General features: G+C 42.2%; 1 protein-coding gene across 1 annotated transcript in view; it reads right to left on the bottom strand.

Annotated features, from left to right (window-relative positions):
• Window positions 1–4,564: 4,564 nt before the first annotated feature.
• PPM1H (protein phosphatase, Mg2+/Mn2+ dependent 1H) overlaps window positions 4,565–17,294 on the bottom strand; it is a 144,383-nt gene continuing 131,653 nt past the window's right edge. Inside the window, exons 9-10 of the mRNA XM_075059040.1 lie at window positions 16,068–16,219; window positions 4,565–9,793 (exon numbers count right to left, since the gene is read on the bottom strand). Coding sequence (XP_074915141.1) covers window positions 9,646–9,793; window positions 16,068–16,219 — 300 coding nt within the window. The 3' untranslated portion in view covers window positions 4,565–9,645. The remainder of the gene's footprint in view (window positions 9,794–16,067; window positions 16,220–17,294) is intronic.

Below are 17,294 nucleotides of genomic sequence, written 5' to 3'. Positions count from 1 at the left end.
CTTTCTCTTTGCCTGCTTCCAGGGCAGAAGAAGAGATGAGGCTATTTATTTTCCATTTTCCTGAGTGGAGGAGCAGTGACTTTACTGAGAAGTTTACAAGAGTGGGTGGTCTTGCTCCTGAGCGGTGTTTTGAGTAGTGTGCAAATACCAGCTTTCATATTAAAAAAAAAAAAAAAAAGGGTATATGCTGAAGGATTTAATCCTCTACTTAGATGGTTGTGTCCTACCATTGTTTAGCCACTGCTTGACCTTGCAGGTCCCCGAGAATAGTTGTCTCCACTAATTACCAGGAGGCTCAGATGCCTGCTGCTGGCCGGGGGCAGGCAGCTCCGCGGCGCGAGCTGTCTGATGGTGCAGTCCCAGGACCTGCAGGTACAGGAAGCTTTTCAATACAGTGATAGCTGCTGACTCCTTCAAAGAATGAACAAAACCGAGTAATTCCCAGTGCAATTTTTAAAACTCAGTTTTGTTCCTGTTGAGAATGCGGCACCTGGAGAAAGGGATGCCTTGCTATTTCTTCCCCACTAATCCTCCTAAAAGGTGGAGGGTTTGTTAACAAAAGCACAACCATATACTTAATTGTACTCTGGGTAACTGACAGCTAAAATAGGTGTATTTACAGACCACTGCTTGCTTTCAGCTCCTGGAACAGGCACAAACAGATCATGTTTTCCAACACCTTAGTTGCTGTTCAAAGTTCTTTGCCAATTTTTTCCTCTATATATCCATATATAACTATATATAGTTATAAATTGAATATTCTACAAACACTTTTTTAGCAGAACTCAGACTGTGCCATGTAGCTAATTTCAGGACTTCAGGTTAGTTGGGTGTTGTCCTCCCCATTTCCTAATTGACCGAGTACCTGACTCCCATGCTACCTGCTTTCCTAGTGAGGCCAGTACCAGGGAAATCCTGCAGGAGCAGTAGCAGAGAAGCAGTACTAGAAATTTTACATAACCACAAATCTTTTTCTACTCCTTTTTTTTTTTTTGGCGCTAAACAGACCTTCCCTAAAACACCATTCTTAGAAGAATGTAACCACAGCAAGATTTACTGTCTGAGCATTGTGTTTAATATTTTTCCCATTCATAAAATACTTGTATGTCTGGACATGAGACTTAGTTTGAAGGGTGTGTTTTGATCCTTGTCTGGCTCATTTAAACTGCTTCTATGCTGGTGCTCAAGCAGAGAAGGGATAAGAATGATGTTCCAGCTCTTCTAACATATTCTGAATTCCCAGATGTAAAATTCAATTGCATGCGTGCTGGTGAAAAACAAGCACTAAGAGGAGGGGCGCAAAGACCAGGAAAGTAAATTTATTTTTTTAATTGGGAGCAAAGTGAATGCAAGCCTCAGAAAATGCAGCATAAGAAGTTTGTATTAGGAGCTTGTTCGTGGAGTACCTTGATCTCAGCTAGATGAGATGCAGTTGACATTTGGCTCACAAAGCTCTAGGGAAAGCTGGCGGACGTAAGAAATAAGACATTTGGTGCAATTAGCCGCAGTACCAACCCAGGAATGAAGGTAAACAGGCACAACTTGGGATGAGAGGATCTTTCAGAATCAAGGCCTAAACTGCTTGTAGACGTAGCAATTCCCCATGCTTTGTGCATTCTGTGGCAATTCCCTATTTGAGTAATTGGTTTGTCTGCTTCTAAATCCTGGAGAACTGCAACTGGATTTGGCTGCTTCTTGTCTCCCCTTCCCCATCCCAGTACATGCTGTGATGCTGCTCTGTACCGTGGAACAGCTGCCTCAGCCTACATCTGCTGAGACGCTCTAGCTGCAATGAGCTGCAGGATTAAAAATTAAACTAATACACATTTAAGAGAACTGGATGGGCAGAATCAGTCTAAATTTTTGAAGAGACTGAAATGACTGCAGGTGTGTCAGTTCCTTTTACATCCCTGAGATTTATTGAATATTATACTGGGCAGAGAAATGGTCTCTGTTTAGGAACAATTTGTGCTACTTGATGAGGTGATTGCCTAGTCATTTGTCTTCAACAGTTACTCTCATGGGAAAACAGTTATCTTTTCTTGTAATTTTACTCATGGATATCTTGCAAAATTTCCATATTCTTAAGCTTTACCTTCCTAAAGCAAAAATAGGAAAATTTCAGATTTGTTTGCTTAGTCCCTGAAAAGTTGTAGCAATAATTACAGAAATAAGCTACGACTATCACATCAGAAGCTAAATACTGCATCTGAGCTTGTATGATAACCTTTGGATCTTCTAGCCAGCTCTTAATTTGCCAAGGAAAAGTAGTTTCCCTGGAGAATAACTGGGCCAAAGAACTGGGGTAACAACGGCTGAAAAAGTCAAACCCTCTAAAATCAACTTAAAACCATTAAAGTTTCCCCTTTCAAATAGGAGAATTAACATATTATATGCATGTAAGTTTTCATTTTGAGGCAATGAGCAATGTTAGGTTAATGAAGAAATAATTTCCCTTTCTACAGGACGTCCCTTTGGCTACCAGCGATTCCTGCCTTGCTGGTGATGCTGTCTGTATCAGTACCCGTAGGAAGCGAGTGGTGGGAGGAGGTGGATGGCCAAGGAGGCAGTGGCACATTGCAAACAGCAGTTAACTACTCCAAAATGTTCTGCATCAAAGAGGAGCACAGTAAGGAGAAGGAAGGAAAAAATACCACCCACAGCATAAACCAGAAAGATGCTCTGTTGGGATACAGCCTGTTGGGAAAGGCCTTGATTTACCAGAGACAAGAAAAAAACCCAACCAACAGATTGGTAAATCCAGGGATGACTGTGAAGCTCAGGGATGATGCCAAACCATTACAGCTGGTTGTATGCCGTCCTTACAGAAGAACGCCCTAAAGGATTGCCTTCTACTGCTTAAGGGAGTAAATGCTCAAGGGCGTAAAGATCAGGGGCATTTTGACTCTTTAGAGCTCAAGAAATTATGCAGTAATACACCAAAGAAAAAGAAGGTAATTCTAATCTTAGGTGGCCTCAAATTTATGAAGGTTCAGAGATCTCATCTGTCTATGCATCTAAATAATCAGTCCTGAATTAGCTGCAGTAAAGATCTAATTAGTTTTTCTACTGCAGCTTCCTCCCTCTCCCCTTATTAGTTTGTGGCAGAGTGCTGTAGACTATTTCTGAAGCTTCAAATTTAGGATTAATTGCTCTTAATTTATTAAGAGTCTCCAAATCACGTGTTCTTTATTTACATGTAGACACACTTTGCCTACCTTGGCCATAGTCCTTTTTATTAAACTTGTCCTCACAGCACAATTTCTCCTGGTATCTTTTCCCTAAAAAGTTATGGCATCCTTTGTTTTGCAAAAAGTGGAGGATTTTTTTAAAAAGCCTGCGTCCTTCCTTCTAACAAGAACAGGATGTGCAATAACTTTGGTTTATATAAGCCTTCCTGGAAAGCACGAGAGAAACTCTGGAATCAATAAAAGCTGCAGTGTAATAGCATAAAGAAGTAAACTTTTTGTGAAGGTACATTGCTCTATGAGGATACATTAAGAAGATGAAACTTCAGGCCTCAGTTTTACAGAAACTGTACAAATAAATTACTGGGATTGTTCACTTATGTTGCTTTAGTTAACTAAGCATATTCAGCAGAATACCAGGAATGTACTATTTGGCTAAGCACTGATTTATTGCCTATAGGAATTAAAGAAACTGATGTCCAAATTTGAAGAGTTGTATCTATTGCCTAAAAAATGAAAATAACAAGCCTTACTTGACCTCAAGCTTACAGAATTTAGGGCATAAGAGATGCGAAAGCAATAGGATGACGTGGAGCAATGTGCAACAGTTCCCTGTCAGTGCACGCTACCAACACATATTTATTCAGCTGACGCCAGCGAGGCAGGCAAAGCTGTGCTGAAGTTTTATTTGCACAGCAATTTTAAACTTGACACAGTGGTCAGATTGCAGTAATAAACTCTAGGACTTAAGGGGAGAGTGAGAAGAACCAGAGTGAAAGTAACAAATCGCTTCTCTTTGCACTCTCCGTTATGCTCAGTGAACACAACGGGCATATGCAGCATTTAAAAAACCAGGGTAACGCTAGAACAAGTGTTTTCACTGCTCTTCTACTAAATTTGAGGTGAAATAGGAATCGGGAGAACCATTTGTGCTACAATGCAATACTTCAAAGATATGAACAGTAGATACATGCCTAGCTCTCATTCTCTTGCTGGCAACCCAGATGGGTATTGCCTGTGGCTCTGTGCTGGTACAATGCAAAAAGGCCAGTGTTGGTTCCTGCATCTTTGGTACCTTCAAATACATCTTCGGTTGCTGAATAACCATGACAGCTTGCTTTGCTGGAATCTATGAATTCACCCTTGCTTTTACTCTAAACTTAGAGCAGAATTTGAGACTGTGATTCCTAAGAAACTGGGGAGGAGGGAAAACTTATTCCAACTGTGTTGTCATTTCAAGAATTGCACCCAGTTTCTCATGCCACAGACAGCTGATAGCTGATCACTTTGCATAGCTCTTCATTGAGTCAGAACATGGCAACTGGCAGTCTGAGCAATGAATCATAAGCTGATGGGAGCACACAGCTCACACAGTTATCCAACAGCTGATCTTCCAGATCAACCCATACACTAATGCACCTCACAGGCATTTACTTCATTAAATCAAGAGTGAGACCTTTTGTCAGTGAATCATCCATTCCCTTGTAAAGCAGAGTGTGCTACTTGTCTGTATTGCACAATTAGTAATACACACAAAGAGACTTAGGTACTCGTCAAGACAAAGGCAGAATAATAATGGTTATAGATGTAGATGGATATATATAATATATAATATATAATTTAAAATTTTATTTTAAAACTTTGCGCATACACTTCTTCAGCATCCTCCTCTTTTGTTCATTGCACTGAAAAGTTTGAAAAAACACAAAATATATCCCTTTACTAAACATTTTTTGTTCTTAGGTTACAAAAAGATTAACATTTCACAGTCACAGAGCAGAAGTACATTGGTCCAAAACATCTTTCTCCAGCAGGTCCTCCATTCTTCAGGACATAAAAAAACCTAGACAGTTGTACAGATCTCAAAACAAGATGACTTGTCTGATGAAGGAAAGAAAAAGGTGGCAGTTATTTAAAAAAACAAACAAAAACCACCAGAAAAACTTAGACCAAAATAAGACACCTATGAAAGAACACCAGCAGCAATGGGTAAAAAAAAAAAAAAAAAAGAGAGAGAGAGATAAAGAAAAAAGAATGAGAGTGGAGGTGGACAAGGGGACAAGGGCATCCCCCTTCAAGTACATCACAGGTAGAAATACAGCAGCACAGTTACAGCATCGTTTGGTCTCTCTCTCTATGGTAGCCACATTGCTATATCTTCATCTAGGACACATGGAAGAAAACTATTTACAAACCAAAAATGTCAGGGAGGAACAACAATTCCACAGAGTTTGCAATTCATGTTTGATACAAAAATGTTGAAAGTATTTGTACATAAAATGTAAAATAAAAGCAAAATGCCGAGGCAGGAAGAAACACAGCAGATTTGTTTGGAGTGTGTAGTGTTCTTTAAAAACCTAGCAAAAGTTCAAAGCCAAAATCTGCCCAAACATCAAGTGCAGCTCTTCAAAAATATCCTGGAGGCACAGAATTGATGGTACCTCACAGACCTCTCTTGTCATATTTTAACATGGAAGTAACTTTAACATGGAAATCCACTGCTAACAGCAGACTCTGACCACTCTTCCTTTAGCTTGTTAGCCCTGTTGTTTTTTAGAATTTATTAAAAAAATTCTCTCTCTCCCCCACATGAGGCTACTGAACATCAGCCTTCTCAGACAATACACTTTTGTGTTCACAGAGGAAGCATCATTGCCTTAATGTACCCAAAGATGGTTGTGTGCCCCACTTAAGGTGTAAATGAAATGTATACCTTTTTCGTCAAATTAAATAAAGAAGGTTTTAGGCTGTAGTGCAAGAGAAAGATGTCGAAATGGCTGTACTACCTTCTGCAACAGTATTAACAGAAGAATGGTAGAAGCTTCTTGGTTTTGAGTTTCTAGAAATTGGACTGGACTAGGCACCAGAAGACGGTGTTAAATTGCACTGTCAGCTAACCTGAACTACGTGGCATACTACCTCCTTTCCTTGCCCTTGTCCAGGAAGGACAAGAACTTGCCTGACTTTCTAGGCAGTGCCCATGGACAGGCAAGGACACAGCACTGTGCAATAGCAGTATGAATACAGATGTAACTCAGGACTGAGGTTCCTTGCTGCTAAGGCTTAAACAGTTTTGGATACTAAGGGAACTTCACTGGCAAAAAAACGTAGCACTGCCAGCGTCAGGCAGTAACTACAATGATGTGCCAAGGATCTAAAATTTGGACTTGGTGCCGAACTCAGTGCCGTTTGAGGAGGCGAGCTGTCTGCTCCTAACTCAGGAGCTTCACTGAGCCCTAGAGCAGCTGCAAGTCTGCACATGGCAATATTCATCCTGTGCCTATCTGAAAAATGGTATTGTGCACCATGGATCCTCCCTGCCATCAGTGGTTTCTAATGCTGTGACTCCCCAGATAATTTGACCTATAAAGGGAATTGGAAATGCTTTTAATTATTCTTGCTTCTCACACAATACCTCCCCAATAAATGGCTCCTGCCTCCGATTTATATGAGGCTTTGGTGTGTATATGTACTTGTACTTGTACCATGCCTTGAAGCAAAGCACAGACCACACTGCAGGCACATAAGAAGCTCCTACTGAAAGCAGATAGAAGTGAAAGCCCAGGTACTAATGCAGGTTATCAGAGATTTACCAGAGACATTCTAGGGAGGCAAGCATGCAAATGTGTAGCAGATACTTTGTAAAAAAGCAAAACAAAAAGCATCACAGCATCATTTCAGTCACATACACCTGAGTAGGAAACTTTTTATTATTCTTTGAAGTTCTCAGAATTTATTAATTGATGCTAATTGATATTAACTGTTGATACTGTACTTCTGCCCTTTCCAGGAGAGGGGCTGACAGCTAACACAACTCGACCCGGGCCCAGTCGCTGCAGAGAAGCAGGCTGACTGACAGCAATACCTCAGATGAACAACAAACAGAGTAGAGGCTGATTCATGAAGCCATACCAGCGCCCACAAGATTTTGCTCTGAGAAGTCACCAGCCAGTTTGCTCCCACCAAGTCATGCACTCCGCTAACCCATCTCTCCAGGGGTATGTTTAAAAACACCCCTGAACGAGAAGTTGCACTTTCCATTGCCTTGAAGTTTCACTTTTAAATTTTGGCAAATGCTACACTGGAAATTTATTTCCACCACATTGCACTCGCTGGTTTTGTAATGACTGGTCTGTGTGTTGACACCATGTTACCAAATAATGAAGACTAACAATGCACAAGCACTGAAACATTTGACTCAGGCTTGTAGTTAGTACCAGCAAGCACCAGCTTCTTTGCTGTTCAGACAACTCCACCAGAACTGCCAGCTTTAGTTTCTTTGTGAAAGAGGATCTGAATTGCTAGAGGACTACACAACTCATTTGCGAAGAGACAACAGGAGTTACACAGAGCATAAAAAGCATGTTTACAAGTTTATTAGGCCAAAAAAAAAAAAGCACAAGAGAAGATCTCTTGCTTAAACTTTAAAACATATGAGGGGCCATGTGAAAAATATTCTAGACTCCAAACCTCTCTTTTTACCCAGCTGCACACAGAAAAAGAGGTAAAGGGAAAAAAAATAAGGAAAGAATAGATAAAGCATGACAACACATAATCAGATATGCCACTGATATATGCTGAAGCTCCAGAATATAAAACATCCATGTTCTGCACAACTTTATCACATGCAGGCACTGGGGAATGCACGTAACAGTTTTCAGGCTAAAATCACGCAGTTTGCTGCATGTTTGAGCCGTTACACACTCTGCGTTGCCTGCTCTCAACCTGAAACTCCTACAGGGTCTAGAGATTTAGAGCAAGGGTAGTTTAAATCCACCGAGACTGTTGCACACGTACTTCCGGATGCAATCAAATAAAGCATCTGGGCAGCTACACCGCACACACGCTGCATGTTTACATAGCACATTATAAATTACAAAACTGGTGAGCTCTAGGCCACGCCTGTTCAGGAGAAAGTCTGCAAAGGGCACAGCATCCTCCTCCTCCTTTGGAAAGGACACAACATTTGTGAGCTGCCTAGTCAGTGCCCTACAGTTATGTCAGCCCCCTGTCTTTTGGCTATCCAAGAAGTACAAACCAGATAAGCAGCTCCAAAAGAATGTGGTCTGGGGGCAAATGAGGTTGAACTTGGCTCCCCAGCCAATATACACTAGAATCTTCTGATTTCGTTTTTTCTTCAACTCCTGCCAATGAAGACAGCTGCCTGCTTAAAGGACAGGCAGCCAGGTTAAGCTGCAGATTTGCTCACTTGTTTCCCTCTTGGACTATTGCTTTCACTCTGGTAACATTTTACTCAGATTTTCTTTATTTAAATTGATGCATCACTGCTAAGAAAAATGCTGCTGAAGCTAGCCAAGGGCTTCTATCTACCACAGTGATATTTGAGCCTTGATTACAGTACTCAATACCAAGAGACAGAAAGTTACAAGCTGTCACTTTCTGATCACCAAGTGAGGCAGGAAGAAGTGAAAGGACTTTTAAATAGATCACTATCTGGGTATCCAAATTGATAACAAGAACAATACCGCCACTTCAAGTAGGAATCCAACTAAAAATACACTCGTGAGCCCAAATAAATGTACTGAATCCCAACTGATGCAAAAGCTGTATGGTCAGGGATCCTTTCAACATGATAAAGCAGGCAGAAACATTCCATGAATGAAAATCTCTGATCCCAAAGAAACCATGGCCTCCAGGTAAACATTACATAAAGCTGAGTTTGCATGCTCTGTATAATCATGGTATACACACAACAGGGAATCTTAACAAATAACTCCTCACACCAGAATTAAATCTTGCCATACAGGACTGTGACCTGTTTCTCCTGGACAATTTTGCAGGTGGCTGTTTTAGCTGCAGTAAACACGCATATTCACACTGAAAACAATTTCAGTTTTCCTACTAAAATACAGGAGTATAGTCTACTGAAAAAGAGACAGGAGAGGAAAATGGGGGTTTTTGAAGGATTACACAAGTTTGAAGTTGTCCGTAGGTAAGTCATGAATGCAACTTTTTGAAAGAAGAAAACTCTTGAGTCTCATATATGTATATATAGGTATTTTCAAATGAGATGTGACCCAAGTCACCTTCTGAATATTTGGGGGTAGATTTCAGGAGCCTCCTTGGCTTCTGACACCCACTTCTACTTCCACAAGTGAAATGGCTCTTCCAAGCTACATCGTAAACTGAGAAAAAAAATTAATTCCCCACCTGGAGGGACGACAGAATCCATAATATGCTAGCAGCATTTAAATCCCATTCCTGTTAAGCACCAAAAACATTTCTACAGGGAAACTGTAATCTTAAGGGTTATCTTTAATCATATACAGTATATGTGCAGAGCCCTAGCTTTTGGGCAGAAAAATACCCCTCCAGCATTAGTTTTGAATAGATTACATTAATCGGAAGTGTCCTGGTCAGATCACCAAAAACATATTGTCTCTTACAGGCCCTTTCCCAAAAGATCCCCATCCTATAACCACTCTTGATGCTACTTTCACGACTGTTTGTTCCCATGTATTAAAGGAATGACGTAGACAGAGATGTCGTCTCCAGAGCCCAGCCTGTCGTTGGATATTCGCCAGCCCCGGTCCTTCAGCACTCCCCTGGCTCGCATCACCAGGTCCTGTGCCGCCAGCGTGTACCTGTGGAAAAGGCAGAACACAGCCAGGGAGTGCTCGTCTTCGTGTGGAAAGTGGGTTTTCACAGCCTGCCAGATTTACTGTTGTAAGCTACCAGGACAAGCTTCCCAGTGTTTTAGAAGCAGGCAGGAGAAACACAAACCATGGCATACCCACAAAGCAACTCCTTCCAGTTCAGTGATGGCTCCTGCATCAGAATCTAAAGGTATTTGACGAGCACCAATCGACCAAAAAGTCACTGGTCGTTTTGGGTGCCTGGCTTCACCAGTTTTCAGGAAAATATTAACACGCTTGCCTTAACAAACTGGCTTTCTAGGAGTAGTCTGAAAACTGAGGACCCCAGATAACACTACCTGCTGTTGAAAACTATGCCCTTGTTCACTGACACACCTAAAGGTAAACATGGCTCAACTATTTCGGAGACAAACTATAGCAAAGTCATTTGAAAAGCAAGTAATAGAGCACTAAAAATAAAATCAAAATTACACTTTAAACCAAGCAGACTAACTTGTCTGTTTTCCTTGACCATAGGAAAGATTTTAAAATCTCTTTTATCCTGAAACTGGAAAAGGAAACTTACAGCTAATACAACTAGATTAACAGAATCCCACAGTTCTTTCACACTTATATGAAAACTGTGTGAATGCGAGTTGTTAAGTGCTTAATTTAGTGAAATACCAAGTTTCATGTTGCTTCAAAACTCCCAGCCTGTGCTGGGCTGAGCGGCATTGGATTTATGGCAGTTATTTTCTGTCCTGAAAAAATAACAGGTGGTGCTTGGGGGCAGAAGGGTGTCAGAGTCCAAAAGGTGATGCACAGACAGTGCTCCGTCATGTGCTCTGACACGTTCCCCTTATCATTTTACCTGCTGTTACTAGATCAACACATCTGTGTACTCATTTAGAAGTTTCCTCTGAAAGAAATCTCATTATGGGTGAACAGCTACTGTCACATGTTTTTCTTCATCAGTCCAACACCTGGCTAAGATGTTTTGAATTTGGTTGGGTGGAGGCAAGCTTTTCTATGATTTGATAATTAAAAATTAATCAAACAGTTAAAAGACTGACAAGAAAAAAACAGTTCAATATTCCGTCTGCCTGTGTTTTATTTAAAGCATAAGTATCAACCTCCAAGATGATGCGGGGCTCTATGAAGCCAAACACAGAGGCCACCAGAAGCAAAGCACACCTCTGTAGTTTCCAGAAACCAGGAAGGACAAGAAGCGTTTGCATTTGAAGACCCTCTTTTCTAGGCAGGATCCTTGGCCAGAAATTATCTGCCCGGATCCCATCTGAGGAACAGGAAAGAACAGCATCTCCATTGGTGAAACGTGGGGTGGGGGGAACCAACTACTTTATTGAGTATCCAGGACTGTTCTAACCCCAGAAATTTTCACCAGAGAACCCCAGAATTTTTCACCAGAGAATGCATTATTAAATGGTAATTTCTATCAGTGCAGACTTTTATTCACTCTCTGGGGATAAAAGAAGGAAAAAACCCCAATTGTGTTTTGTTTCTACAATTTTGGTGCCTTAAACTCAAATGACTCCTTTGAACTAGCAAGAGACTTATTTGCTCTACTAGAAAGATTTCTTCAGTGCAAATGAACCAACATTTGACTACCCAAAAGGTTTGATGTTAAATCCAACTAATGTTGTACAGAAGCAACGCCCCTCCTGCTCCTAATGGTACCGAGTGATAAAATTTCCAGCCCTCACTAGTTTTGAGAAAAGATTTACTTTTAGCAATAGAGAAGGGCCCAAGGCATGAACTCTAACACACACGCTTGCACACACATGTGCACACTGTCTGCATGTTCCAAAAAAAGTCTGTAACAACAACTTCAAGCTATAACGGCAAGATGTAGCAAGAAGCGCTGCCCATACTGTCCTAACGCAACATGAAATCGTATTTTCTAAGGGGAAAAACCCCAAACATACATACTTCACTCCTCAGTTCCCAAATCCCCAAATCAGATGCAGGGCTAAGGAACAAAAGGACTCCACGTGGCAAGCGAGAAACTGGAATATTTATTCACAGCTTGCCTGATGCCGAGTGAATTTTGGCTAGAACATCTTTTCCAAGGATTTCTCAGCTATTGTCAGAATTTAAGAGAAGAAAACACCCATCATTCTGTGAGAAAATTTTGCCTTCCTCCTTTTTCTAATTAACAAGGGCTCCCCACATCTGAAGAGTACAAAGGAAAGAGTATTGCTCTTGACTGTGTAAAGCTTTTGCCGCTTAATGTTTGGAGAGGGCAAGATAAAAAAAAAGGAATTTTAATAAAGCAGAAATTCTCCTGGAGACAGACTGTGAAATACACAAGAAAACCAGCATATCGAAGCAAATGAAAAGGAACAGGTGAAGGCAGCAGTGAGGTAACATATTCCTCTCCTTGTGTAGCGCTGAATTGAAGCGATGCTGTTCAACTTGGCACTAGAGGAGATAGGGTGAAGTCTCTTGTACCTGGAGATGAATAGCAGCAGCAGTCCATTACCGAATGCTTTATTCTCCAGTGCTGTGAACTTGGGATTCAGCTGGCGAGACAGCATTAGAGAACTGCTGAAGTAGTTTTAAAGTATCCACTTCCTCCTAATGAACAGCCTCGCTGGAATACAACTTTTGTGTTTTAAGAATAAATATATATGGGTTTTTTTCTTCTCCTGAAGCTTTCAGTATTGATCAGTGAAAATACTGCAGGAGAAATGGTGACAGTGGGGGAAACGTGCTGCTGTCTGAGCAGCTTCTTATCTTCTCACACCCAGCAGAGGTGGAACAACTCCTCAGCATCCTCATAAATCTCTAGCTAGTATGAGAGAGAGAGAGAGGGAATGAGAAAGGACAGGAGGGAGGACAAGAAATAAAAGATTCCCAAGGTCAGTGGGTAAACCTGCATAAGTGCAGCTGAAGGAAACGGGCAAGAGTCACGCTTCTCTGTCTTCACATGTCTTCAGAGAGATGATGTATGGAAAGCAGCAGTATGTCACTACCACCTGTTCTTCACTCAGGGTCCCCTTCATGCTTTTGTCTGCCACAATACCCGTAAGAAATGAGCTAGCTAAGAAATCCAGCTCCACTCCAGCTTCTTCCCTCCATTGCAGCCCTCATGGAGGAACTGTTCTCTAATCAAGTCTGTGCCCATCACGCGCTGCCCAAATCCCCTGAGGCTGTGTCTGCATGTCTAGGTGAAGACAGACCCAAGGACTTTGCTCTCCCTGCACTTGGAGGTGCCCAGGCACATGCTGTGTTTGACAGGATTCAGAGATGTTTTTCTGTGGGTAACGAACACAGTTCTGACAGTAAGTATCAGCAGGAGAGAGTCCCAAGAGCGTTGCCGAGGGCTGTAAGCTCTTACCCATCAGCCTATAAAATGACCTCTAATTCAAATGGGAGGGATATTGCTCCCTTAAAGAGCTAATTACTTAACAGATAAGTACTCTGCAGCTCTAAAATCTTCCTCCCTAGCCTTTTTTTTTTTGTTTTTAAATATGCGCCTGTCATGGAATAAGTAGGCTACTGGGTCAGGCAGATCCAGAGTCTGCTCCACAGGTAGGTTCTCCAGAAGACCACAGCATTACCAAACCCAGGGGGAAAGTCTCTTACGTTCTGACAAGTTTTCTACATCCCTGGAGATTTCACATTTCCAGCTGATCACCTCACCACAGACTATGTCACTACACCCATCACAGAACCTGACGTTCTGTGGGACAACATTTCCTTTAAACATAACAGTGATAATATGGCAAACAAGATTTTCCTGTCACTGACTAGTGAGAGGAATGAATGCAGCTCCACAGTCTGAGCTGCTATGCTATTGTAAATTCATTAGTTATACCTCATTTGGACCACTGTGAAGTAATTACGTAAAAACTCTCACACAGTACTTTAAACCCTTTAAATATTCTTTACAACCAAGCAGCAAGAGCAATTCTGCAAAGGTAATTTTCATAAATATAATTGTAAACTGTATGAGGGACTGCTCTAATTACCTTTGCAAGCTGGCATGAGAAATGTCTTGCCACCACTATTTGTAAGCCTCTAAATGACCTGGCACAAAGTTACTTAAAAGAACAAATTAATTTTCGATTCAGATGTCCATTCACAGACCAGTAGGTCAAACGCTAATAAATGTGTTTGTTCTAACTCGTAATACAGCAGGCCCAATTCTGGAGTGTGTTGTACTCACGCTGGCACAAACAGGGACTAATCCCCCACAATTACTGGGGCTAGACCAGCACAAACAAATCTGAATGAAACAAAGAAAATGTCTTTTTTTCCTTTAGTGTCTTTGATTTCTATGACTGCTTTATAATGGATGAAAAATTACTCACTTAACAAGTCAAAACATTGAACAAAGAATTCCCATTCCTACTGCAGCAAATGTGGTGGCCATCACCAGCTTTGGAAAGATGAAAAGGAACAAGACAGACACGATACACCCAGACTGTATTCACAACAGACAGGACCAGTGAGGATGTTAGGAAGGGCCAACCTTTCCCAATGACTAGATGAGAATGGAGACAGAGCAGGGCAGAGGTATTAAACTTTACCAGGTGCCTTTGCAAGAGGAGACTCAGGGGTGCAGAAATGAGAGCAAAAGCTCCCTAGCATCTCTGAACGGTGCTAGGGAATAACTGAAAGTAGATTGGGTGGCTCATCTCCTCCTACCTTAATGGCATATATGCATAGCGTATTGCCAAGATGCCCTGGAAGTGCCCCTTGCTAATCCTGCCTGATCTCCTCCCAGAGAGAGAGCAGAGACACTTCCATGTCTTGCTGAAGTAGAGACACCCCTGGCTGTCATTCATACCACATCTCTGCTTCAGCACAAGGAGGTGGGGAAAGTCAAAATATTGCAGTTGCAGGTTCATGCTAATCATCCATTCCCCTAATGACTGAGTGCTTGCAACAAAACCTCTTTTTGCATTCCATGTTTGTAAGTGTCAGGGCAACACAATACTGCTCGCAAATTACTTTGGAGCTGCTCTCACTTCAAAACCCAAGTGGTTGTTAGGGTGTCCATACCCAGTTATCTTCCTTGTTTGCTGATGGAGAACAGGGCTGACCTGTGAAGATGACCACTCAGAAATATGAGAAACACCAAGCATTTTGAGATGGGTTTCCTCATGCCCTCAAGAGCTGCCACATCTAAACAACTGTAATTTGGGCTCCTGCACCATCTCGTATGTTTTCACTTGGCTGCCGAGATATCCCAGAGCTTATTTCTGAAGCTCTGCTTTCTGCAGGCCAACTGGGGATGCATAAAAGCTCCTTTCTGCTCTCTCAGCCCAGGGCGAGGGCAGAAGACAGCGACGGCCAGGCCTGAATTCAGGAGCAACGCACACTTCCCTTCCTGAAAAGTCCCTAGGGAAGGATAAAGCTCTTTCCACTTTCACAGTCCTCCCTTTCACAAGTGAGAGACTTCTGATCTCTAGCGCAATGTTTTAATTCACAGTGACACTGAACTCAGCAGCAGACTGACTGATGGACTCATTCAAGGCAGACAGAGCTCTAGCTAGTTGTTTGGGAACTTGTTTGTTTGCTTGATGGTATGTTTTAAAGACAGAAACTGATCAAGTAAGAGGTGATAAAGACTGGAAAATGAAGAGGATGAGGTAGGTTAAAATTGTGAAATGAAACAGAATCGAACTAAATGAAATAGAGTCAGACTTTCCACCTGTTTCCACCTCCTTTGTCACGACACCTGTGCTGCAGCTGGTAGCACTGAGCATCCCCTACTGAAGGTGGATTTAAAGGTTGCAGCATGACCAGGAATGAGTGGGAACCACACTGTGCAGTATTTATACATACCTACCTACCTACCTACCTACCTACATACAGAGTGAGAGCTATAGAGAGATGCTGATGATGTCGCAGTAAGAAACAATCTTTAGTGTTAAGGGACTATCCAGAGGAGAGTTAAGTGGAAGCCGGTGACTCCTGGAGACAGAGACCTGTTGCCATGTTCTTCTAAGACCTCAGCCTCCTACAGCTTCCACAGGACCTTGTACAGCAAACAAAATGGATCCTGTGCCAAGATACTGTGATCCTACACCTATTCCTTTGAAGGCAGGCAATTCTGAGTTATAACAGACCCCCCACCCGCCTGCCCCAAACTCCCACATTTGCTGTAGAGGTTCCATCCAACTTATAAAAATGTCTTCTTGTATGTATTGCATATTTACTGAATGTTATTAATATCCTACTTTCTACAAAAATAGATTACCAGAAAGTGCTCTTCTGTGGAGAAGCTAGAAAGTCAGGGATGAGCACAAACCTGTGGGGATCATCAGGGTCACAGTTTGGTAGAAAGTTAGTGACAGCTTCTGCCACTTCTTCATTTAACAGTACATCCCAGAGTCCATCGGTAGCTAGGATGAGAACATCATCTGGCCCATGCTCGTACTGCAGGAGGTCATAAACTCTCACCTAAAACAAAAAAACCCAAGAGACATTCATGAAGGAGAAGACTGTCAGACCTGTTTGTGAAACATCGCCGAGTTTGGCTGTGAGTTAGCAGGTTCGGCCATGGCACTGAAATACCTCTCCCACGCACTGCTGGGGTCTGTCTCCAATTTAGCCCTCGAGAGAGCGAGCCTTCCTGCCCTGGCTCAGCACAGCTAAAGTGCTGACCCCAGCTGGGAAGGATGCAAGTGTTCTTAAGCCAGGCTGCAAAGCACCGTGCCGCCTGCTGCCAGCAGCACTTGAAGCCTCCCCCACCCAGCGGCCTGGTTTCGGCGTGTGAGGCTCTTCCCTATCATTGGCAGGACTAGTCATATGGAAGCTGAATAATTTATTTGATGAATTTTTGATATTTTCTAATAAAATATTCACAAATAATTGTTTTCACTATTTGTCCAGATCCATTTAACTCTGCCAGATAAATTGCACATTTGGAAATGCCTGTGTGGCAGAAGGCATTGCATTCATTTTTCTAGACCTGACGCAGCTGCTGCACTCAAGAATTATGCCTGAGCAAGTGAGTAGTTCCACTAAAAGGAGAAAAACTGTTTATGCGCTCAGTTATGTGTATCTGTAAGGAGTTCAGTAGGTAGAGGGCAATTCAAGATCTGCACAAAAGTAAACCCCCAAGATTATCCACACTATTAAAATGCCCACTGGCTTCACCTTGTCAGTCTGCAGCCACAGTCAGGCTGACCATCACTGCTGGCACCTCCGTAACACCCTGCCTTTAAGACAACTTCCGCTGTCCTCTTCCCGATGGGGCTGGGGAAAGCCAAGAGCAGAGGGGGCAGACACGGAGAGCAGGGGCAGGAGACCGTCAGCTGAGCCAGAATACAAGGAAAGGTCATGGCAAGTGTTTTAAACCGAGCCTTTAGTTGGATGTAACTCTCCTTCCAGCACACATTGTATTCCAGCTGACAAACCGCCTGAAATTTCCAGCTTGTGATGGGAAGCCATTACAAAGCACTCATGGAGCAGTTTAATTACCACAGCAAGAACCACAGTTTGAAAGAAATGTGACAACCTTGGCAAGGCAGAC

The sequence above is a fragment of the Buteo buteo genome, chromosome 28, assembly GCF_964188355.1.
Source record: "Buteo buteo chromosome 28, bButBut1.hap1.1, whole genome shotgun sequence".
NCBI lineage: Eukaryota > Metazoa > Chordata > Aves > Accipitriformes > Accipitridae > Buteo > Buteo buteo.
Note: the sequence above shows the minus strand (reverse complement) of the source record. Positions and strands in the feature narration are given on the sequence as shown.